Source organism: Eumetopias jubatus, unplaced genomic scaffold (genome assembly GCF_037043125.1).
Source record: "Eumetopias jubatus isolate StellerSeaLion01/CBP00866 unplaced genomic scaffold, mEumJub1_p1.0 scaffold_14, whole genome shotgun sequence".
NCBI lineage: Eukaryota > Metazoa > Chordata > Mammalia > Carnivora > Otariidae > Eumetopias > Eumetopias jubatus.
This window is the reverse complement of record NW_028274820.1, coordinates 59,729,524-59,754,497: the sequence shown is the minus strand read 5'-3', so window position 1 is coordinate 59,754,497 and position 24,974 is coordinate 59,729,524. Positions and strand designations below refer to the sequence as shown.

General features: G+C 35.6%; 1 protein-coding gene across 2 annotated transcripts in view; it reads left to right on the top strand.

Moving 5' to 3' along the window:
* Positions 1 to 24,974, top strand: part of SKAP2 (src kinase associated phosphoprotein 2) — a 171,269-nt gene that overhangs the window by 10,948 nt on the left and 135,347 nt on the right. For both annotated transcript variants that reach the window (XM_028119315.2, XM_028119316.2), the window contains exon 4: positions 8,561 to 8,668. In XM_028119315.2, the coding sequence (XP_027975116.1) occupies positions 8,561 to 8,668 (108 nt within the window). The remainder of the gene's footprint in view (positions 1 to 8,560; positions 8,669 to 24,974) is intronic.

Sequence of the window (24,974 nt, the reverse complement as noted above, 5' to 3'; positions counted from 1 at the left end):
TTTAATTTTTTCAAAATATGTGAGAGTGCTGGTAACCTGATTGACTTCCTTTAGATATTGGGGGATGGTTGTTTAGCGTATGGAAAACCAAATCAAGAAGGGCATAGGAAGTTCCTACTATTTCATGTCTTCAGTTCTATGAGGGAAACTGGGTATGGCCCTTACTTCCAGGATGCTAATTCAAAGGTCATGACCTGAAGCCTGTGGATGCTGGTATGAGGGTCACAACATAAGGTCAGCTAACCTATGTGGAGTTAGGATCTGGGTTTGGGGAAAAACAGTATGGCATCTTCTAACTGGGGTTAGCAGTTCCACAGAGTAATTCATGTCTCTGCCAACTGATAAGTGAGAGAGTAATGACAGTTTCAATAAACCAAGTACTTAACTTCACTTAATAGTTTCTTTTCGCATTAAATCATCAAGATCATTGTGATTTGAGGGAATGAGATTTTTTTTCCATATGGAAATTTTTAGCACTATTAAATAAAGAGAAGAGCAGGAAACTCTTCTTCCCCACAAATACCCACTTCTTTGTACTTGACAACTAATCCTGAACGGTGGGTTTAATCATACTGCATTTTGCTTAGTTGAATATGGAAATAATGAATTTATGCATTCTTACTGTAACTTCTATACAATGCTCTGTTTATAGAGGAATACTAGATTATAGGTTCTGTCTTAAAAGACATACTCTGTTCCAGTGATTATTTATCAAGCTCTTGTTGTGACTTAATTACTTGTACATTAAAAAATTGTAAGCTAAGAAAGCGTGATAATGAAGTCATTGTATAATTGTATATGATTCAATAATAGGGTAGGAACTTTGCCTTTGGTATTTTGGTTTAGGACTCGTTCAGACATGTAGATATTAAAATTATATTGCTGAGGTACAGTCTTTTTCTCTAAAGAGAATGCAAATTTGTAGTATTTGATAGAAAGCGAAAAATGAGCCTGGAATAGGAGTTCAAATACAACAGAATTCAGAGATTCCCCATCACCATCTTTCTCTGAACAAGTCATTTGTAGTTCAATGCTCCAGTATTGAGTTAACTAATCACCAAGAGTCCCTGCTTAAAAGTAAGCCTATGGATAAATTAGATGTATACCTTGGAGAAATATGAGAAGCTGAGTAATTTTACGCCATTATACCCTCAAAGTATATTCAGATTTGTTCTAAAAAGAATTATTCCTGTAGTTAGGAGTAGCAAAGTTAGTACAGACTTCATAGTTACAAAGTGATTATTCAAGATACATATTTTTTTTTAAATGGGAAATTAGTAAGTATCAGACCTCTACATTGAGTAAATTCATCTAAGTATGTTTTGAATAGTGCTGCTTTTCTTTTTCTTCTTACATTTTCTCTTTGGGGTTTTGGGTTGTCTTCATCCAAGCAGACCTGGGCAGAATTCCTTTTGGCTGTTTTCCTGCTCTTTCTCTCTTTTTCTCCCTTCTCTCTCACTCTCTCTCAGGTCAATATGGGGTCACAATGAAGTAAACAGAGGATGTTTTCCTCCTTTTTACTTTTATATTCCTATTTCACCTATTTTATCTTTTTAAAATGGCAGTTAAATACCATTTTAATATCATTAATGGAAGAGAAAAGGACCAGGTGAACAATTCTTAAATAAAATGAATTAATTCAGTTATTCATTTCTAATTAGTGAATTATTAGTTTGTCTAATATACATGGATGTTTATCATCCTTCCTTACTCCCTCCATATCTCTTCCCTCCCCTTACACTATAGGTACTACCCCCTCATCCTGAGATTTAACAATATAGAATTTATAGTTTGATGTTTTTCAATTCTTAAAACTAGTTGAATTGATACAGTTGTTGAAACACTGAGCTGCATAGATCTTAGAGGATTTTTAAAAAGTATTTCCTTTTTTTTTTTTGGCAAGAATAATTTGAACTTGTAGAAATATTTTATTACAGTGGCTCCTAGATATTGAAGCTTGTTCATTAAGTTAATTTTCTATTTGCTGTTTATATTCATTTTCAGCTGTTGTCTGAAAACTGCCCTTTTCATTTCTTTAATTTATTAAGGATTCTTGATTATATCTCCTTCTGTACTCAAGTTTAGATTCTCCATTGAGGTCTGATAAATTGTGACTTTCGAATAAATTACCAGGGGCGCGTGGGTGGCTCAGTTGGTTAAGCCCTGCCTTCGGCTCAGGTCATGATCCTGGAGTCCCAGTATCGAGTCCCGCATCGGGCTTCCTGCTCAGCGGGGAGTCTGCTTCTCCCTCTGACCCTCCCCCCTCTCGTGCTCTCTCTCTCACTTTCTCTCTCTCTCTTTCAAATAAATAAATAAAATCTTAAAAAAATTTATTAAAAAAAGAATAAATTATCAGTTGATTTTCTAAACTCCTCAGTTTTACTTGTATATAAGAAAGATTTGAATCTAAGCAACTAGAACCCATCTTGCTTAGTCTAGTCCCTGTTACTTATTTGAAATTTTGCTTATTCTATCTAGAATAGAGCACACCTTTTTTAAAAAAAAATTTTAATTAATTAATTTATTTGAGAGAGAGAGAGTGCACACTTGCATGAGAGAGGGGGAGGGGTAGAGGGAGAGGGGGACGGAATCTTTTTTTTTTTTTTGAAGATTTTATTTGGGGGGGTGGGTGTGGGACAGAGGGAGAGAGAGAATCTCAGGCAGACTCCACGCTGAGCATGAAGTGCAACTTAGGGCTCGATCTCATGACCCTGAGATCATGACCTGAGCTAAAATTAAGAGTCAGACGTTTAACAGATTGAGCTACCAAGGTGCCCCAGAGAGAGCTCCTTCTTATATCCTTGAAATATTGTACATGATGGAGTAATTATCCCTAGTTTCCTCTTCTTGGTTGCAATATAGCCTAATAGTATAGAGTGTACTCCTGAATTAGGCTTCATGCACTAAAATTATGCTATTTTTAGAATTATTTTAGAATAGAATTAGGATTATTTTAGAATTTGTTCCTGTCATATGACATGGTCATAAGTCCCTTAAATGTGACCTGAAGTAATTATTTTTCTTTAATATTTTATTTATTTGAGAGAGAGCGAGAGATAGAGCACGAGCAGGGGAGAGAGGGAGAAGCAGGCTCCGTGCTGAGCAGGGAGCCTGATGTGGGGCTCAATCCCAGGACCCTGGGATCATCACCTGAGCTGAAGGCAGATGCTTAACCAACCGAGCCATCCAGGTGCCCCAAAGTAATTATTTTTCTAATGAAAATATATTACTAATTGAGTAAAGACTGTTACTAAGTATAAGACAGAATTTTCTAATATACATTAGGTATATGATAAAAAAGTTTTACTTGTATCTTGCCCTCATATTAGTCTTTTTTTTTACTCCAGTGTAATTTAGATATTAATATCTTTATAGAATGATTAAGATAATGTGAAGATACCTATGCATGACACATATGTCTACTGACATTCAATAAATATTATATTAATGTGTATTCTCAGATTCAACTTCATTTATCAAGAGGATTTAAGTAAATCTTGATTTAAGTAAATCTTGATTTATAATTCAGTTTTCAAATACTTTTTGAGGAAATTACAAATTATGGAAAGAAGGACATATTAACAGACAAATATTTCAAGAGAATATTTTCAAATTTGCAAAATATTGGTGTCTGTAGCTTAAATATGTGAATATACTGTTTTCAGTTCCCTTTAGATGCCATAGCTAAAAAGCTCTCATTTTCGGGGCACCTGGGTTAAGCATCTGCCTTCGGCTTGAGTCATGATCCCAGGGTCCTGGGATCGAGTCCTGCATCGGGCTCCCCGCTCAGCGGGGAGTCTACTTCTCCCTCTCCCTCTGTGCTCTCTCTCTCTCAAATAAATAAAATCTTGAAAAAAAAAAAAGCTCTCATTTTCTTCTGTAAAATATTTTTCCTCTAATTAAAAAAATTATGTAATCGATTTTCTCCTTGAGACTTCATTGATATTGTTAAATATGCATAGATTTACTTAGCAATTTCCTTTGACCTCATTTGTGTTACTAAGTTTATTAATGGACTAACGTGCTTTTTTTAAATAGCCGGAGGTATTAGGTAAGGTAAGGTTAGGTAAGAAGGGATTCATTTTAGTTTGCTCTGATGGAATCCTTAAGAACACAGAGAAGTCAAAAGTTTGGATGATGTTTAATTTCCTTTCCTTTATCCTTTTAAATATAGTGCGTGTTTGGTTGAAAACCAATCCCACCAATGAAGGCTGAGCAAATAACTTGAGCTCCCTCCCTGCCCCCCCGCCCATCTCCAGCCTTGTACAAATGTGTTACGTATGTCTGAAATGATGGGGCCTACAGTAGTAGAAGTATATTTCAGAGGTCGTGCTTGAGAAATGATATCCTTATGTTAAAGCTCCGCCTCATATACGCTTGCTATTAAGCTCTCCGATTGCAGAGGAGTTATGAACAGAAGCTCCTTGTGGTGACCTAAATCTTTCAAAGCCTTAAGAATGAAACCACAGATTCCCTTAAGAAATGACACCTTAAATGCTTAACGCTGTCAATTTGGTTGTATGTTATTACTTGAGACATTAATTTGGACAAGTGAACGGAGTAGAGAATTAGAAATTAATTTGTTTTCACTCAAGTCCTTTTTCTCCTCAAGTTTGCCTTTCATGCTGTAAAGGGGGAATGACTGTCACCTAAGTTTTAGGTATATTATTTAGTTTAATGTTTACCCAGTTGTGTTTCAGGTAGGACTTGTTTGACAAAACAAGCAGTAAATTGGTTCAATCACCTTCTGCGGTGGTAGAGATCGTGACTATTCAGCTGCTGGTGGGCTCCATCTCTAGGCATTTAGGAAAGTGTTAACTGATGATGAACAATATAATGAGGAAGGGATAATAGTGATTTGAACTCAACTATTATAAACTTAAAAATGTTTATCAGAGAAATATGCTGCTGTGGTAAGACTCAGCTTTGATTTTTGCCATGATATTTAAGTTGCCACTGAAATTATAGGAAGGGAAGTCTTGGATCATTGTCTTTTAGACTGTTAACTTTGTATCGTTAATTAAACTTTTAAAAGTTGTGGGATAAATCAGATGGTTTTCTAGGGAAACAAGAAACAGTATTAATGAGCAACAGCCCCATAATTATCCTTGTGAGTACATAACAGGGACACATTCATGTCTTTTCTTTGCGCAATAACTTTTACAAAGAAGTATTTTTAAACTGATCATTAATTTTATGACCACAGAAATGAGATGCAAAATTTATGCTGTTGTCATTGGCACAGGCTCAAGGCACCACTGACATTATGTGTGATTGTAATAGAATGGCTGCCAACTAATGATTCTGTAGACATTTCATTTGAGCATCCTTTTCTTTTAGATGTCTGATTAGGCTGTAATGCTTTCAGTTATGTCTGTAAATTGTATTGGATACGTTTACCTGATGCCCATTGTTGCTTTGGAGTTCAGTTTTCTATTATATAAACACAAGTTGAACATTTACCTTTTAATTTATAGAAGTCTTTGCAGGTATAGCTGCAAATACTCCGCCCCTGGGGAGGAAAAAAAAAAAAAAAAGCTTTGCACTACTCAACAGCGACCCCTGTGTTCAGTTTAAGGTCCTTATAATACAGCTCTTCATTGGGTTGGAAAAAAGTAATTGGGAAGGAGGAAAAGGGATGGATCACCCCTGGAACAGCAGTAAAATGAAGAAGATCATCTTGAAAAATGATGTGTCCTTTCAATTTAATGCGGGTTGAAAAGCGAATAACCCTATATAGATACCACAGAGATTAAAAAAAAATTTTTTTTTTAAATTTCTGGGTTAATTCAAGGGAGCTTAAAAAAGGAGAGAAAAGGGGGTAGGGGAAGAAAAGAAGCCAGTAGCAGTATTTAATTTGTTTTGTTTTGGATAAATATAAATTATCACATTACTTATAAAAAAACATTTGAAATGAGCTGCAGTTCTTAGAATGGTAAGCTGAAGACAATTTTATTTTAGTAAATAATACAAAAAGTTTTTTTTAACACAGAAACCACAGAAGTCTTCAACATGTTAGTAACCAATTTGTGGAGAATATTCTTAACTCATTAAATATTATTTTATAGCTTTAATAATGATCTTTTTGCTGTGTGCATACATATATAAATATAGATCAGTGTGTGCATGTGTGTATGTGTATATACGTGGATATACACATAAAAACATATAATGGATATTATCAAAAGATAACAAATCCTGATTTTCTAAACTTTTTAACTTTTAATTTTTTTCCATGTAGAGTTAAATAGATTTAAGCCTGAGCATCTGAATCTTTTTCAAAATCATTTCCATGTGTTCGTTGGTTTTACTCTTGTGTTTTCATATTCATAATAGTGTAATATGCTAAGTGCTAAGTTGGGGCAGTATATTTGAGGTATCCTGATACTTTTTTTTTCACAGCAAGATTTATTTTATAGTTCACGTTATGAAATATCCTTTGCAAATTCATACCTTAGCAATTCTTACTTTATTGACAATATAAGGATACTCTAGCAACTAAGAGCAATTGAGAATTTTGTGATCTTTACTACTATATATTCCATGAGCTGTCATTCCATGCCTGAACATATTTTTACTAGCACTTTATGAGGTTCTCTCTTACCTCATATTTAAAATCAGAACATACTTTCCATAAGAGAAGTATTGTAAGGGATCACGGAATGTTCCGAAAAGTACTTTGAACATTTTAGTCTTCTTCTTCTTCTTTTTTAAGACTTTACTTATTTATTTGAAAAAGGGAGCATGAGCGGGATGAAGGGTAGAGGGAGAAGCCGACTACCTGCTGAGCAAGGAGCCTGATGCAGGGCTCAGTCCCAGGACCCTGGGATCATGACCTGAGCGGAAGGCAGATGCTGAAGCGACTGAGCCACCCAGGCGCCCTACTTTGAACATTTTAAAAGAAAAAGAAATTAAGATCTAAGGAATGAATAGTGTTTACATGTGTTCCTTGGAATTTTATTTGGGGAAGAAACATCCCTATATGGTGCACCTGGTGGTGGATTCATCAGGGGCAGTAAGATAGTCCTCTGTCTTCTGCTCTTACTGCCTTGATGGGAGATAGCCCTATCTTTTTCAGAATAAGGATGATGGATGCTGATGAAATGCCAAAATTATAAAGAAATAGAGATGAATATTGATTTATTCTTATTACTTTCATGGTGTTTTCTTTTTCTTTTTTTTTTAAGATTTTATTTATTTATTTGACAGAGAGAGACACAGCGAGAGAGGGAACACAAGCAGGGGAAGTGGGAGAGGGAGAAGCAGGCTTCCCGCCGAGCAGGGAGCCTGATGCGGGGCTCGATGCGGGGCTCGATGCGGGGCTCGATGCGGGGCTTGATCCGAGGACCCTGGGATCATGACCTGAGCCAAAGGCAGACGCTTAACGACTGAGCCACTCAGGTGCCCCGCTTTCATGGTGTTTTCAAAGGGGCTATTTCCTCTACCAAAAATATGTTGAGAAATAGGGTGTCACCTATTAAATGGATTTTAGAGGTTACAGATATTTTTTTGGAGAGACTGGTAGCTTTAATCTCGATCTGCTCCACAACCATGGTCTTAAAGTAATACTGTAGGTTCTTTAGGATTCCCATGGAGGTTTTCATTGTGCTTTTTGGGAATCCTTGAGGAGCTGGTTTTCTCTTGAATTAACAGATAATTGCTACAGTATAAAGCATGTAGTTTTTTGAATTTTATTGAATTTTCTTTGGATGTGGTTGAATATGGTTGAAAAATGAGTGCTTATATGTAACCAAGCTAGCAAATACCTGATTCACTCTTTTTTTTTTTTTAATTATTCTAAATGGGTATGTGGAAAAAATCCAAACCACAAGATTTTATTGTGGGGATTCAATGACTTCAAACGAACCAACCAACCAACCTAGGATTTGGAAATCATGAAAAACTGGCTAGAAGATTAAAAAAAAATGGTAATATATTACTGAATGAAAATTGAAGGTGTCAAGTTGTAAATCACTTTGAACTTAAAAGGGTTATATGAGTTTTAAAGTAGTTTTTCCCATAAAGGATTCCTGCTCTTGAAAATGCAACTGAGTATTTTTAATCTACTCTAATGTAACCCTGTGATTTTTCATGAAAACATAAAATGTGCATATGGCTTTGATTTATCAATTTCTCATCATAAATTTTCAAATAATTGAGTACATAAATGGAATTAACTTGAATTATTTTCTCTGTTGTGCTTTCCAATTTTTTGTGTGTTATTTGTTATCATTATTTTGGTTCTGTTTCTTTTTTTGTTTGTTTTGGATACACACTCTGTTTTACCCTGCTTCTACTTTTTTTGTATTCATCTTTGTAGAGACCATCATAATTTTGGAACTTGTATCCTTTTGTATCAGAAATAAGCAGTTGTCCACTGACTTCCAGAAACTCTTACTTTATTTAAGTTACAGTAGATATACATTAAAATAGGACCTGTTTTTACTCTGTTTTTCCATGACAGTGACTAGGTTTAATAGTAAAATTTACCTCTCTTGACAAAGTAACATTTTTAAAAGATAACTAATCTATAAAAGGCTTTTCTGTGATTCTTCTATAGGTGATGCAGAAGATGGGGAAGAATATGATGACCCTTTTGCTGGTCCTCCAGATACTATGTCATTAGCCTCAGAAAGATATGATAAAGATGATGAAGCCCACTCTGAAGGTATGTGATATTTTGCCATCAAATATACCTCTAGATATTCCAACACAAGACAATGCAGTGCATAGAGGTGGTGGTCTTGTCAGAAAGCAGTAAATGCGGAGGCTTCAGTTAACTTACCTTTACCAGAACATTTTAAGGAACAGAAGAGCTCTCTCTAGTGGTTTTCTTAAGTATGTAGTTCCTTCTTTTTCTAGGAAATTTCTTGACTAGAATTTTTAAGAGAGTGTTTACATCATTGTATGAATATTATTAGTTAGTTTGTTGGTTAATTTAATATTATCAGATTCTTACTTAATTTTATTGTGCTGCTAAATGGCTTCTTGTATTATTTATTTTATAAATAATGAAAAAGATTTTTGATCTTTTTTTTGAAAACTTCATATAAAATGAGTTCATAAAATATTAAATTAATTATTCTTACATTGCCTTCTCACATTAAGACAGGTTTTCATCAGATGCTTCTTTTAATACACATTCTCATTTTCCTGATTGTCACCTAAAGATACCCCACATTATACAGTAGTATTATAATGTTTTGTATTAATTGAATGGGTAATAAAGTCGATTATCTCTTTGTAATTTTTAAAAACTCGCCAAAGTTATGAAACTTGCTTTTAGTGTAGCGTGTGCTTTCTCTGTTATAGCCAGTTGAGTGCATCTGCATTCTAGAGACCTTACAAGGGTGATAGATAGTTATAAATTAAGAATGTGTATCGATAAATTAGCCATGCATATTAATTCGTGGCACTCAAAGTTTCACGGAGACACAGAAATGAATAATGCCTTCTGCCACTGTATGATGATCAAACTGTGCAGTTCCATCTCTAAATACAATTGCTGAATGAAAATATGCTTCCTGCAACAGAGCACTCCACATTTTATGTTACCCAGATTATTCCCTTTGGAAACATAAATTGCTTTTATGAGGTATAAAATTATGTCTATTGCAGAACAGGGATAAGTCAAGTACATGCATAAGTGATAAACATTCTAACCACTGATTCAGAACAACACAATCTTTTTTTTTATATTCAGAACTTTGTACAATGTGTAGCAATAATAATCATATCCATTTTATGTTGAATTTTACATTTTGGCAAACATTTAATTTCTATTTTTAAAGGAAGAGATTTCTTTCTCTCATATTCCCTATTTTTTAAAAAGATGCACATTTCTCTTCAGTTACACTTCTTATCTGAAACAGAGCATTACCTTTCCTAATCTGGTCTTCAAAAGCATATCTGCTAGAAAATGTTTTATAATTGATAAATAATATTTTCAGGCAAAACAGTGAATTATTGTTTGAGTTGAGCTGTTTTTCAGACACATTACAATGATTTGTTTTGCTTCTCTGTTAAGTGTTGGTAGATAGAAATGAGTATGTGGGTATACATATACACAGACAGAATATTTATACTCAGGAGAATATACATGCACACACACAAAATGTTCATAGAGTATATATGCTCAGAGTTTTAAAAAGATAGCATAAATAATTTGAATTACAAGGGAGCAGTATTTACATTCTTTAAAAAATTGTAACCTAAGAAATCCAACAATTAAATACCTATGAGAGCCAGTGTTTTGTTAGAAAAAGTGAATTGTTATTAAGTTATAATGCATTTACATAATTATCATATTTTCTTTATTATGAGTAAATAATTTATGTTTGTTTTCATAACCAAATATATAGGAAATACATTAATAGCATGAAAAAGATTTATTGTTAAAAGATTACATTATCAGTATTTGAATATTATTTAATAACTTATATTTATGTATAGCATTAAGTTTTTTGTTAAATATAGGTGCATTTTCATTAGTGTTGGTGTAAGCAATTCTTAAGCAGATTGAAAATTTAAGTTTTAGTATTACTCATTTTGGGTATATAAAATAATACCATATATGATAGTTTTACATTTTCTTCTAAGAATATTATAAATTAATTTTAAAACTACCAATTGGATTTTTAATTTCCACTCTGAAAGTCATCTAGTCATATCAATCTCTCTCCCTTCAACATAGATTTGGTATGTGGTCTCTTTCCCTTGCTGAATAAATTTTCCTTCATTATGGGACCTCAGTCTAATGATATATTAATTATAAAAGGATAATGCATTTAACAATAAGTATAACTAAATTAGCACAGATCACCAAAAGGCCTTTTGTCAAATCAGATTGTTGTTTTGTCCTTTTGACTTTTACCTTATGGTAGGCACTAACAAAGTATCTGAGCCTTGATGGATTATAAACTCTAAACATGATATGTATTTTTCATAATGCTAATGTAATTTTCAAGGTACTGAAAAGGTCAAACCTGCACATCTTTGTGTGCATTCTAAGTCTGTCTTTTCCTTTAATATTTCTTTTTCTCTGTTCCTCTGGTTCAAAAGTTCACTCAGTTCCCAAATGGCTACCTAATTTTCCAGTTATTCCCTCAAGCCATATGTGTTTTGGTTTCTTTATGGTTTATTAGGTACTGTAGGAAAGTAGCATAAGTTATATCTTCTAATGAAATTCAAGCACACTTCAGTGATGCTTCGACTTGATTGCTGGTAGCAATTAAATCACAGCCAAGGAGAATAATGCATAATCTCACAAGGTCCAGACACCCTATAGAAATTGAAAGGGGATGAAAACAGAAAACAAAAACAAAGTCTTCAAACCCTGCCAGACACACTGTTTCCAGCCTGCCTTTTTTTTTTTTATTGGCCAACTGCCTGATTGATAGCAAAATCATAACTTGCTGCATGCTAACAGGCAGAGTTCACTTGTAGGTTATTGTGAGCTGATAAAGGGTTAGATGGAGTTTTGATTTTCGCATTGGACCTTGGTACACCAGATTAATGGAATTTCAATGAGAGACTAGAGTAGCCACAGCTTTGTCAGAGAAACAGATGGAGATTCTATAGTCATGTCTACTCATTAATACTAGTTGCCTGAAAGGTGTGCTGCTTCTCTATACAAAAGAGTTGATATAATTGATTTTTGAGTGGGGCATTGAAAAAAAGTACCTTATTGATGACTAGAATTGTAACATAGATGGTGACAGATTTTTGTATAGCTTGTAGCATAAAAAATACTGTAGTTTGTAATTTTTTCTTCTCTCTCTTTGGAAGCACTTTTTATTTTTATTTTTTGAGGGGAAATACATTTTAAGACAATAGCAAAAAAGGAGAGAGTGACATGCTCAATTAGCTTTTAAGAAAAACAGTAAGAGCCTGTATTTTATTTATGCATGATTGCATGACTGCTGTTAGTTTCATTTTGATGTGGTAATATTTATAAAAACCCATACTTACTAGAAATTTCCTTTTATTAACTTTGTGCCTTATGTTTTTCTGGGAAAAATAAAACAAATCATAATGGTTTCCAAACTAGATCGCTGTTAGAAGTTTTATTGTATTGTGTGGCTGGATATATGGAAGTGTTAGTATAAATGATGCATGTCAGCAATCAGATAAAATTAGAGAAAATGGAACGCAAAACCTTAAAGAAGAATATCCCTTATTGTACATATGTTAGAATGCTTGCTTGGGCACTAAGGTGGGAGATGCAGGGTAGCCTTTAGACACTATATAATGACTTGGGTTTCCATTTTTCTATTCTGAAATCATTTTTCATTCATTTTCGTCATTTGTGAAAGAAGGCTTCTAACCACGTAGCATTGTGGGAAGTCCCTGAGGTAAGGTGAACGGATTCGATGAGCTAGAAGACATATATCGGCTCTACCCGTCGATGATAGGTCGAAGAATCCCAGTGGACATTTGTTACAAATCTGATTCAGTCCTAAACCATAATCACTTTGTGGATAAGAATCTGGAACCTCTAGGGTGTGAATATAGGAAGACTAAAATGAAGCTAAAGATATAAAACAGTCATTTATTGTCCTGGTATCTTCCTTTTATTTTTATTATTTTTTTTTAAGATTTTATTTATTTGAGAGAGAGAGAATGAGAGATAGAAAGCACGAGAGGGAAAAGGGTCAGAGGGAGAAGCAGACTCCCTGCTGAGCAGGGAGCCCGATGTGGGACTCAATCCCGGGACTCCAGGATCATGACCTGAGCCGAAGGCAGTCGCTTAACCAACTGAGCCACCCAGGCGCCCTGTCCTGGTATCTTCCTAACTGAAAATTCCCAAGTATAGGTTACTGAAAACTGTAGGCATTGCAAGGACATAGGTTTATATGAAAAAAAATCTTGGTTTAGGCATGGAACTATTTTTTTTAAAGCTTGGGGATTAAGGAAAAGGGCTAAGCTGTCTTGATCATAATATATAAGAGTAAATAATGATTTTTTTTCTTTTTTGGTGTAATTTTCTTTAAGAAAATCTAGTGTATGAAAATTTGGATTCATAAAACATATAAATCACTTATTCCAAAGGATTGCTTTAAAAAAGATTATCTCTGGGATGCCTATAAATAATGAGCTCTCACAATGCATCTAAAACAAGCTTAGATATAAATCCATCGAAGCGTGCACACATACATTTAATGTGTAAATTTCTACACATTGCATACCAAACTTTTGAGGAAGATACCTTTTTGTGTAAAATTAGGTTTAGCACTTATCTGTTCTTGTAAAAGCCACGGAAGAGATGCTTTACTTTTCTCTGTGTTCCAGTAGAATATGAAACAGTGTTTAAAACCAGGGGAAAAAAGATTGTTTAATAACTTACCGTTTAGGGTAAGGGTTTTTCTACCATAGTATCATGTGATTTTTGATACTTAAACTCATATTTTTAAATTTTATTCTGAGAATTTAGACTAGTTTGCAGTTTGCACATATCTTTGTGTATATAACATACATTAGTGTTGCACTTGAGGTTTTTTTTTTTGTACCTTTCTGTTCCTTCAGTATACCAGTTGTTACCTTGTGTGTGTTATAACAATATAAGAAAGGTGATTACTTTAGTCCTTCTGTAATGTATATAGCAAGTTTCAAGTATTTTGGTAGAAGTGAGGGGTTATAGTTTGAGGAAATAATAAAAAGTAGAAAACATTTTTAACATTCAAGATAATATATTGTGTGATTGGAAATATAAAGTACACAGATGTGAAATATTTTTATGATACAAAGATATATATGAGTAAATAAAAACACATAATTATTGAGAATCACCTAAGCTTTATGCCATTGAATGGGAACATACATCAAAATAAAACAGTGAGGACCAATAAGACTATAACAAAGTGGACTAGAATGATCAGAAAGGTAGTAATCCTCAGCATTATGAAAATAATGCATCTTTAATACAGTAAATTAGCAGTTGTTTACACAGTCTTTGAGGAAGGGTGCAAGATACCCTGACAGGGCAATGGGGAATTCAAAGATGACTAAGACGAAGTTCCTGTTTTCAAGAGACATGTAATCTAGATGGAAGGAGAAAACAATCACCTAAAATAAGGTGGTAATTAGCAATCTAAGTTTCTAGTAAGGCAGATTCCAAAAATAGTAACTAGTATGTGTTACGCTGTTCAGTTGGTTTGGTCTGTACCTAGGCAAAAAAAAGAAAAAAAAAAAAAAACCAAACTGGTTTCATTGGTTTTCCTCAGTAATTTGTTGACTGAAGTCAGTCATATGTTTTGGCATTATATTGAATTAACCAAAGCATAAACTTTGTGTCTATATTCTGAGAGGTTGTGGAGTAAATTGTGGAGAGGAGGGTTATTTAAGTGAGTTTCGCATGGTTCCTGAAGTTTTCTGGAGAGAAAGTGGGAAAAGGTGCTAAAAAGAACATTTGGAGCAGAAGTCCAAAAACCGGTTTTTATCAGTAACTGCATATTTATAGGGGCAATGCCTTAACCCAAGGGAGTTTGGGCCCCACTCACAGACCTTCAGGTGTCAGCACCAGGCCGTTGTAAAGAAGTTTTTGGCTCTTGCAGAACACCGTATCTCATAAGACTTAGGCACATAACTGGCTTTTCTTCCTTGCTGTCTGAGTTTGGAGAAGTTGCAGCATATGACTTCCTGTTTCCAGTTGTTTTTCCTGTTTGTAACTCAAGCTAAAGGATGAATTTAGAGTTTAGAAATCTAAAAGCAAAGGTTCTTCAAGACAGTGGCCTGGCAGGAGTACCCAGATGGCTTAGTTGGTAGAGCATATGACTCTTGATCTTGGGGTTGTAAGTTTGAGCCCCACATGGGGTATAGAGATACCTTAAAAATAAAATCTTAAAAAGAAAAAGACAATGGGCTGATCAATTTGATTTCAGAGGAAGGCATGCCAGCCTGCTCAGGATTCTAGAGGAAGCCTCCTGCCTCTTCCTTCCTTCCTTAGAGGTGACTGTGCTGCTGGTCGGGGTAGCATCTTTAAGGAAGGAATACATTAATATTTATTGAGAAATTAATCTGGCTCTGAACTAGATTCTTTCATGCATATTTTCCTTTAATCGGCTCAGAATGACCCTGTGTGGAAGACATTTTCCCTATTTTCTTGTGGAAATGGAGACTCAGTAAGGTTTTGGTCTCTTGACCAGAACATCCAACTCAAATGCCTTAAATGCTGCATGCTTTTGAGGACAGACCCAGTGGTTTTAGCTGCTTTGATTATAGTTCTTTAATGAGTGTCCCTCTTCACCATCCTGTAATTCTGTTTGTAGATTTCTGAGGCTCCTTTGGGGAAACTAGCACTTTCCTTGGTGTCCTCCTGGGCTCTGGTGTCCTCTACTATGACTTCCTCACTTTAGTCTCATCTGCCTTCCACTTGCTAGGAATTACTCAAAATTTTTGATCCACGGAAGATACTCTTTCTTCATTACCAATGTTATTAAGGTTTTATTCTTTAAAAACAAACAAAGAATTTCAGAGGGAACTTTTAGGAGGAAAGGTTGGTGCTATCTATGTTCCTTTTCTAAAAATATCAAGAGGGTGCTTTGTCCTAAAACATTTTCACAATTGATCTGCTGGAATCATTCCTTGGGGAAGAAGTATGCTCCCTGGCTACAGGTCAAAGATAGTCCAGAAAGTGTCAGCAAATCTTAGATATTCAATTAGAGTGAGTGCTAGCTTTCTAGAAGAACCTAGATGCTATAAGCAGTGGAAAAGAACTGTCCCTTTTCCTAAAAAAATTATAGTCTAATTGTGGGTACAATACATCCATATCTAATATTTGGAAACTTTATCAACTTTGTTCAAATACAGAAATGTGTGGCATTGACATTAAATACCCTAGGAGGTCAGAAAAGGAAGAAACGATTGCAGACTGGTCTCAATGAACGTTTTATGGAAAAAATTGGAGTTTGAACCAGAACTTAACAAGGATAGGTAAAGTTTTAATTAGTAAAGAATGGAGGGGAGCATGCTTTTCAGATAAGCCGAGGAAGTGGAGACAATAGGAAATGGGGTTGGAACTGAGTGTCGTTTGAGGAATTGTGCAAAGGCCGACATGGCTTAGAGAGATTGAAGAGGATTGGGAGATGTGGATGGACAAGGGGAGCACGGAACAAGCATTGGCTCTTGCCTCAGGTCCCAATTTGGCCACTAACCAAGTTACTCTGGCTAAGGCACTACCTTTGTGAATTTGTTTCTATTTCTTCACAGAGAATTCCATTATTTTAGGCAAGGGAGAACTTAATTATTGAGGACTTTAAATGGTTGTCATAAGGAGTTGGATCAGTAAGCAAAATGAGTATCCATTTTAGGCTTTTTGAGCAAGGGAATGTTAACGATGAAAAGTATTCTAGAAGCATTTAGCTAGTGGTGGGATATAGATGGGTTGAAGGGGACAAAAACCTTGGTCTGTGAGGTAAGGGACCATTCCATTAAGCCAGATGTGAATTGAACAGAGACTAGATGAGGATAGTGAAACTGGAAAGGAAAAGATGCATCTGAGGGAGAATGGACAGGACAAGGTAAGTGGAGTTGTGTAGAATTTTAAAAAGAGAAGCTAAAGAAAATGACAAAATTCTAAACTGGATGACTAGAAGAATCGACTGAGATATGAACATTGAGAGAAGAACAGGTTAGGAGGAAGTTGCAAATGTTGATGAGTTTGGGTCTGAACAGTTGAGTTCATGATGACAGTGAACATCCAGTCCGCCTGGTAATTATCCAGATATATGGATATAGAGCTTAAGTGAGCCTTATTTTGCCTTTCTCTTTCCAGTTTCATTCTTTTGGGGGCAGATATGGGATGAGATATACTCCAGTCACCCTAAAAATGAAGCACAGTGGTTGAGAACAGCTTCTGTGATCATATTGTCTGGGTTAAAATACTGGCTCATTATTCATCTTTGTGACCTCCAGCAAAGTTGTTTGACCTATCTGAGTTTCCTCATCTAAGAAACTGAGGATAGTAACACCACCCATGTCCTGTGGTTGTTATGAGGATTAAGTAGGATAAACATACACAGAGCTTAGAACACTTCCTGGCCCATAGTAAGGACATGTTAAATCAAGGTATTATTGCTGTCCAGCCTATTTATCTAAGGATTGCCTTAGATAAATGTTTCTTTCTGTGTTTGACACAGCTATGTACCTGAGGTGTTGTCTATCTTTTGTACTGTTTAACTCATATGTTTCACTGGATTTTGTAGGATTTGCAGTTGGAAGTTTTAGAGATTCATAGTAGATGATCATTTTTTTGAATTGATTACTCCATGTTGAAAACAGTTACTAGTTCAGTTTTTTATAACAAATGAATAATGCCTTTTCTGGACCATTCTACCTCTCTGTGCCTTAACTTTTCTCTGTTGAGCAAATAATGAGAATATGAGAATAAAGAAATATTACACTTGGGAAAATTTTGTGGCTAAGCATCATGAACCCATGGAAGGAGTCACTCATTTTGTACATGAACTCAATAGTCAGTGACTAAAAAACTTGCAAACTTTTGAGAATATTTGAATGAATTTGAACTATATTGGAAGATTCATAAAGCTATACCTGGAAAAAAACAGTGGGGAAAAAAGTGGCCTGAAATTATTAGGAAACAAGGGTACTAATCGGTGTCTCATTACTCTCATTTCAGAGTCAAATGGGATAAGGTTAAAGACCATAACAGGTCCAAATAGAAAGAATAGTACACACAACTCAGATAACAAGCCTGGAAAGTCATTAAGAGCAAATAAATGCTTTGTTAATAAATAGACACAGACTGGATTAAGGCAAAAATTGTTTTTTAAATTTTTACAAAGATTAAACATGGAATACAGTCTTTGGTATCTGCTTATCAAAGTATTTTTTCAAAATCGAGAGTTGATATAGGGTCCTTGCTTCAGTACTTAAGGGAAAGTGGGATACACCTGCTGTAGATTTAAAAATAATGGAGATACTATTAAAGAAAATGTCTCTGTAAGGAAAGTATAAGAATCAACTTGAATAAATTATTTTTTGAGGGGCTTTTTCCTACATATGAGAGGTGCCTTGTAGTGCAGAATTGGGGATGAGATTGAAATAATTCCTTTATTAATCCTCCTGAAATTATGGCTTTTGGGAAGATATACAGTTATTAAGTTAAAAGGGATGACTGATTTTATAGAGTCCATCAACAGTTTGGGGGTAGAGCCTAGGATTCTTAAAGTATTCTATTTTTAAAAAAGTAATCTTATTGAGGTATAATTAACATAACCATAGAATTTACCCATTAAAGTATCTAATTCAGTAGTTTTAAATAAGTTCACAGAACTGTTCAAGCATTACTCCAATCAATTTTAGAACATTTTCATTGTCACAAAAAAGAAACCCTATTCTCTAAGCAGATACTCTCCATTTTTCCTCTCTTCCCCCGCGCCCCATGGGCTTAAGCAACCATGAATCTAGTTTTATATAGATTTGCCTAATCTGGACATTTTATTTAAATGGAGCCACAGTATATGTGGCCTTCTATGTCTGGCTTCTTTTTTTTACTTAGTATAATGTTTTCGAAGTTCATCTGTAGGGTAGCATGTATCATACTTCATTCCCTTTTATAACCCAAAAGGGTTATATATACCCTGTTTTATTTGTCCATTCATCAGTTGATAGAGTTTTGAGTTTTTTTTTCTTTTTTGACTATTATTAATAATGCTGCTATGAACACGTATGTGTAAGCTTTTATGTGAATGAATATGTTTTCATTTCTCCTGGGGATATACCTAGGAGTGGAATTGCTGGGTCCTATGGTCACTCCGAGTTTCACTTTTTGAGGTATGGTCAAACTGCTTCCCGAAGCTCTGTACCATCTTGTGTTCCTACCAGCAGTGCGAGGAGGTTTCCGTCTCTCACTATCCTCTTCAGCACTTGTTATCGTCTGTCTTTGCTTTAGTCATCCTAGTGGATATTAGAGGGTGTCTCAGTATGGTTTTGATTTGCATTTCTCTGATGACTAATGATGTCGATCATCTTTTCATGGACATACTGGTCATTTGTATATCTTCTTCAGAGAATGCCTACTCAAAGCCCTTTTTCATTTTCCAATTGGACTGTCTTTTTCAGCTCTAAGAGTTCTTTATGTATTCTAGCTACTGATCTCTTATTAGATACATGATTTGTGCATATTTTCTCCAGTTCTGTGGGTTGTCAATTTCACTTTCTTGATGGTGTCCTTTGAAGCACAAAAGTTTTTAATTTTGATGAAGTCTCATTTGTCTATTTTTTCTTTTGTTGCCTGTGTTTTTGCTGTCATGTTTAAGAAGTCTTTACCTAACTAAAGATTCTTAAACTATTCTTAACTCAAGGCTAAATTATTTTTTAAAATACTGAGTTCTTTTACTCTAAAGAGTTATGAGATTAATATACTAGTTAAAACGGGGACATAGTCTAGCTCACCTTTAATGTTATTGTTGCTTAGTGCATATTTTAAAAATTGTGCAAATAGCAAAAAGTAATTTTCTTGTTGTGCCTTTTCAGCTCAGCGAAATCTTGAATTCTGCAGCCTTTAGCATCCTTTAAAAAAAGAATTCTTGCTTTGTGTTGTTGCATATAATGCCACTCCTCTCATTTCTAGCAATGTTTTTGTTGTATCACAAATATAAATGTATAATCACATGGATCTTCTTTAATTTCACTTTAACAAATTATTTCAGAGAACATGGAGTCAAAGTACATATTTTGTTGATTTACTGGCTTTTCGTTAAGCCTATTTTCTAGGCTTTTCAATGTGTAGTTATAGGGGCAGGATCTAAGGGGTGCTGGGATCATTGCTAGAAAAATGGTTACTATTTTTGGCTTTCAAAAGGAAAGTTGGTTTGTTTCTTTGAATTCATCTCTTCTCCTTCCTGGCTCCCCTCTTTGCCCCCCACCATGTGTCAGCCACCAAACTGAGCAGTCTTGCCAGATAAGGGAACTGAGACACAAAGAAGCTGTGTGAGTTATCCAAGGAGTGCTACTCAATGTGTGGTCTGCAGATTGATCTGGGTCTGTGATCTGTTTGTTACTGGTCTGCAACAACATCAGTACAGAAATTGAGAGTAGAAACTTAGAAATGTTTATAACATTTTGACATTCTGCATTTTCCACATATGTGGCCATTATTTTTTCCTAGTAATTCTTATTTATTTATGTATTTATTATTTATTTATTAAAAACTCTTCACCTCAGCTAGAAGCATTGATCCAGAGTCGGAGAGAGAATGAATTACAGTAGTCTCAGGATGCTTAATTTTTGATTTTTGGTTATTTTCTCAGGAGCCCTGTATCTTTCTCTGTATCTTCATCTGTATACACTCATAGTCACCTTTAATTTAAATATTAGATTAGTTTTCACCATGGAGAAATTTTAGGGATTCTAATTCCGTATTTCTTGTCTAAATATACTCACAAGTTCCAGTGTGCTCATCAGATATTTAATTATACTTTTTCATGTGGAAGTCTCCAAGTTTAGTTGTTATGAAGCAATGGTGCAACCTCAAAGCTTTGCAGTTGGAATAACCAGGGAAAATGTTAATGTAGCTTGAATACCATCTAGTTCTTTTCCATGCCTAAAAAGCAGAAACAGATAGTGTCATCTTAAGGACTTCATCAGGGGCGCCTGGGTGGCTCAGTCGGTTAAGCATCTGCCTTCGGCTCAGGTCATGATCCCAGGGTCCTGGGATCGAGCCCCACATCGGGCTCCTTACTTGGTAGGGAGCCTGCTTCTCTCTCTCACTCTGCCTGCTCCCCCTGCTTGTGCTCTCTCTCTCTCTGTCAAATAAACAAATAAAATATTAAAAAAAAAGACTTTGTCAGAGAAGTAATTTCATCTCAGAGATGTGCTTTTGTGTCATTTTGTTTAAATGTCTTTAAAAGTTTCTCCTCACTTTTTAATACTAGCTGTAAGCTTTACTATTTTGAACATGACTATCACTTACTTTAACACTAAAGGAGGTTAATAAAAATAATATTTTAATATAAAAAAATAGTAAAATTCTTACCATGGAACAAAGAAACACACATATATATTTCTTTTATTGAATAGGACTTGTTTTGGTATTGGTATCCTGGGATCTATGTATGCTATAAGCCTCTAATATGCTTAGAATAGAATTTCTTTGCTGAAAGAAAATAGGTCTTATAGGAAGTAAAGAATTGATTTTTTAAAATATAAGTAGGAAGAAAGGGTAACAATGTTGTATGTTTTAGGCAGAGTGCTAGATGGAATAAAAGTTTAATTCAACAGATTTTACTGTTTGTTTTGTTAGACTTGAGGGAAATAAAATGATTAATAAGACATGTCATTGCCTTTAAGGATGGATTAGTAGAGGAAAGAAAGATGTAAATATCAACTCTAATTCAAGGCAGATTGGTGTACTCACTGCTGCAAGACATAGAGGGAGAAAAAAGATGATCATTATGATCGGAATGACGACAGTCTTGATAGTGGAGGTGGCACTTCAGCCAGGTCTGGGAGAACAAGGAGGCTTCTGATACGTGGAACATGGAGGGAGTAGCGTTTCCGGTTTGTGAAACAGCCTGGTAAAGGGATGTATTGGTTCAAACTCTTTCAGTGCGTGGGACAGAACCCAGCTCAAACTGGTTTAAGCACATTTTATTCTGGGGCGTGGAGCCCAGTGCGGGGCTTGAACTCACAACCCTGAGATCAAGACCTGAGCTGAAATCAAGAGTCAGACACTTAACTGACTGAGCCACCCCGGCACCCCTCCAACTGGTTTAAGCAAAAAACAGAAAGGGGAATTTATTGGTTCACCTATGAGAGAGATAGAGTTGGGGTCTCGCTTCGTGCCCACCTGGATCCAGGTGAGCATTCAAACTGTAATGAGCATTCTCACTCACATCCTGCTTTCCTATGTGTAGCTTCCTTTAAGATGGCCACCAGCCACCGGCAGCTTCTTAGTTATTTTCTGTCAACTCAGCAACCCTAATGGAAGGCGAGATTGCTGAATAGTAGTAACAGAAGTCCTTGGCTTGGGTCATACTTATTCTGAATCAATCTCTATGGTTTGGGTGGGTGGGAGGTGGGGGACATGGGGATGTGGTGCTGCAATTGGCCAGAACTGGGTCATATGCCCAAAAACGGGGTGGGGTGGGGGTGAGGTCAGTCCCACCCAAACTACATGGAGCTGGGGAGAGGTGTCATTCTCCAAAGGAAAACTGAGATAATTTGACTGAAGGAGAGAAGCAAGTCAGGGCAGGCAAAGCCAGATACCTAATAAGGGAGGATATTCTGAAGGTATGACTAAACTTTAGTGCTGTACACGCATGTGTAGGGAGGTAGGAAAATGAAGGGTTGGGGTAGACAGTATTCTTAGAAACATAGTCAACAGTAGGTAGCTGCTTAGAGGAGAGGAATGTCATTAAAGTGGTAGGTTAAAGTCTTTATTTAGCTTGCGAAATTTTGAATTGACTTATAGCTGGAGGCAAAAAAAATGTTAAGAAGATTAACTGTCTAGACTGGTTAACTTTTTTTTTTTTTTTTAAATCTCCAACCTTTCTCTAGGGCTGACTTTCCTGTTAGTGAAGTTTTTTTGTTTTTTGCTTTTAACCTGTTTGCTCTTTGGCTGTCCTATTCTTTATCTCTTTTTAGCAGTGTATGTGTAGAAAGGATTAAATAGATGAAAAAAACTATTAAAAATATAAAGGCTTACAAATATGAAAAATATAAACTATTACAAAATAAAGGATTAAGTAGGTGAAACAATTTCCTACTTTTTTTTTTTTTAAAGATTATTTGAGGGTGCCTGGGTGACTCAGACGGCTATATGTCTGCCTTCAGCTCAGGTCATGATCCCAGGGGCTGAGATCGAACCCCACATCAGGCTCCTGGCTCAGCGGGAAGCCTGCTTCTCCCTCTCCCGCACCCCTGCTTGCGCGCGGTCTCTCTCTCTCTGTCAAATAAATAAATAAAATCTTAAAAAAAAGATTATTTGAGACAGAGAGAAAGAGTGTAAGCGGTGGGGAAGGGCAGAGGGAAAGGGAGAAGCAGACTCCTTGCTGAGCAGGGAGCCCTCTGACATGGGGCTTGATCCCAGGACACTGGGATCATGACCTGAGCCAAAGGCGGACACTTAACTGACTGAGTTACCCAGGTGCCCCAACAATCGCCTACTTTAAGCGTATATATAAAAAGGTAGGATTGTATACATAGCTAAACAAAAATTAAAATTTTATGTTTTTTGAATTTAATTTGTCCTTAATAAATCTGCCTTTTATTTTTATTACTTTTTTCTAATTTGTATTATTTTACCAAAAATAGGGTGGAAGTTAACAAAGATAAACATATTACACAAAGGTTAATATAAAACAATTAGTGGGCACCTGGGTGGCTCAGTTGTTAAGCGTCTGCCTTCAGCTCAGTCATGATCCCGGGGTCCTGGGATCGTGCCCTGCATTGGGCTCCCTGCTCCGCGGAGAGCCTGTTTCTCCCTCTCCCACTCCCCCTGCTTGTGTTCCCTCTCTCGCTGTGTCTCTCTCTGTCAAATAAATAAATAAATAATCTTTAAAAAAAAGTATAAAACAAGTTAGGAAATCATGGATGGGGAAAAGAAGGGTAGGTAGGAAAAATAAATGATACTAGGATTAGTGTTTATATCTCAAATGCATACCGTCCATACTCTAGACTTTTGCTGGAGACCATCCACTTACCTTGGCCCTTAGCTTTCTATCAACCAACAATGCAAAGAAGGAAAACTGATCAGTTGACTTATACCATCTTTGATATAAAAATAAATAAGATACCTAAAAATAGTATAGGTCTTACTAATACTTGAACCTATGAAATTTCAGAGAGGCTAAAAAAAGTTGCCATTTGATGTGATAAAACCTTCCATAATATCTCAGTAATACTCTGGGAGTTCTTCCTTAAAAGATCTATCAACGTAGGTGTTAGATAGATCAAAACACAGTTTAGGCCAGGTCATTTTATATGGAGCCAAAATCACAGTCTAGGACAGGGGTTGGCGGTCTATAGTTCAAGGGGCAAATCTGGCCTGCTGTTATTTTTATAAATAATATTTTATTGGAGTACAGCCACACCCATTTGCTTATATATTGTCTATGGCTTTTATGTTACAACAGCAGCAGTAAATAGTTGTGACAGAGACCAAATGTCCTGCAAAGCCTAGAATGTTTCCTATCTGATCCTTTACTGAAAATGTCAGCCCTGATTCACATACATAACTCCCTGATAGATTAGTTTAAAGTTAAGATAGCATAAAAAGTATCAAGAACAGAGGTCTCAAGTTCCAAATTGGGCCTATCGATGTACTTTGTTTGGCCAAATCAGTAGTTAGTTTTTTGGAAAATTTCCACTAACCCAGAAAAATTCATATTTCTGCCTTCCCTGGAAAAATTGGATAAGCTGGCAACACTGGACTTGAATTGTGTTTGTTATTCCCTTTAGATGCACCATCTCTTTCCAATTTGCATTCCATACCACTCTGTTCCCTCCCAGTTCTGATCTCTTTCATATACTTTTTTGGTGACTGGAGAGATTTCGTTTTTGACCCCTGAATTAGAATAGCCAAGCTGTACATTCTTCAGCTGTGTTCAAATATATTTCTTAGAATGGTATTGGACAGCAGAGAAATTTAGGATATATATATTTTTTGAGATTCTATTTTTAAATAATCTCTACACCCAACGTGGGGCTCAAACTCACAATAACAAGATCAAGAGTCCTATGCTCTACTGACTGAGCCAGCCAGGCACCCCAAGATATATTCTATGACTACTTGGAGTGTAGTTATTCTGTGGTACTTATAGTCATATGTTTTTAGCCAGCAGAATGAGAGGTAGGATTGATGTTCTCTTAAGAAGATGAGGAGCTTATCAAGGATATGTGCCTACGTAGAAGACCAGGATACCTATACGTGAAGGTGGGCTAAGGGATTTGGACCAGAGGCAGACTAAATTTTCCTTAGAAAAATAATTCTAGTTTTATCCTAATTCAAAGAC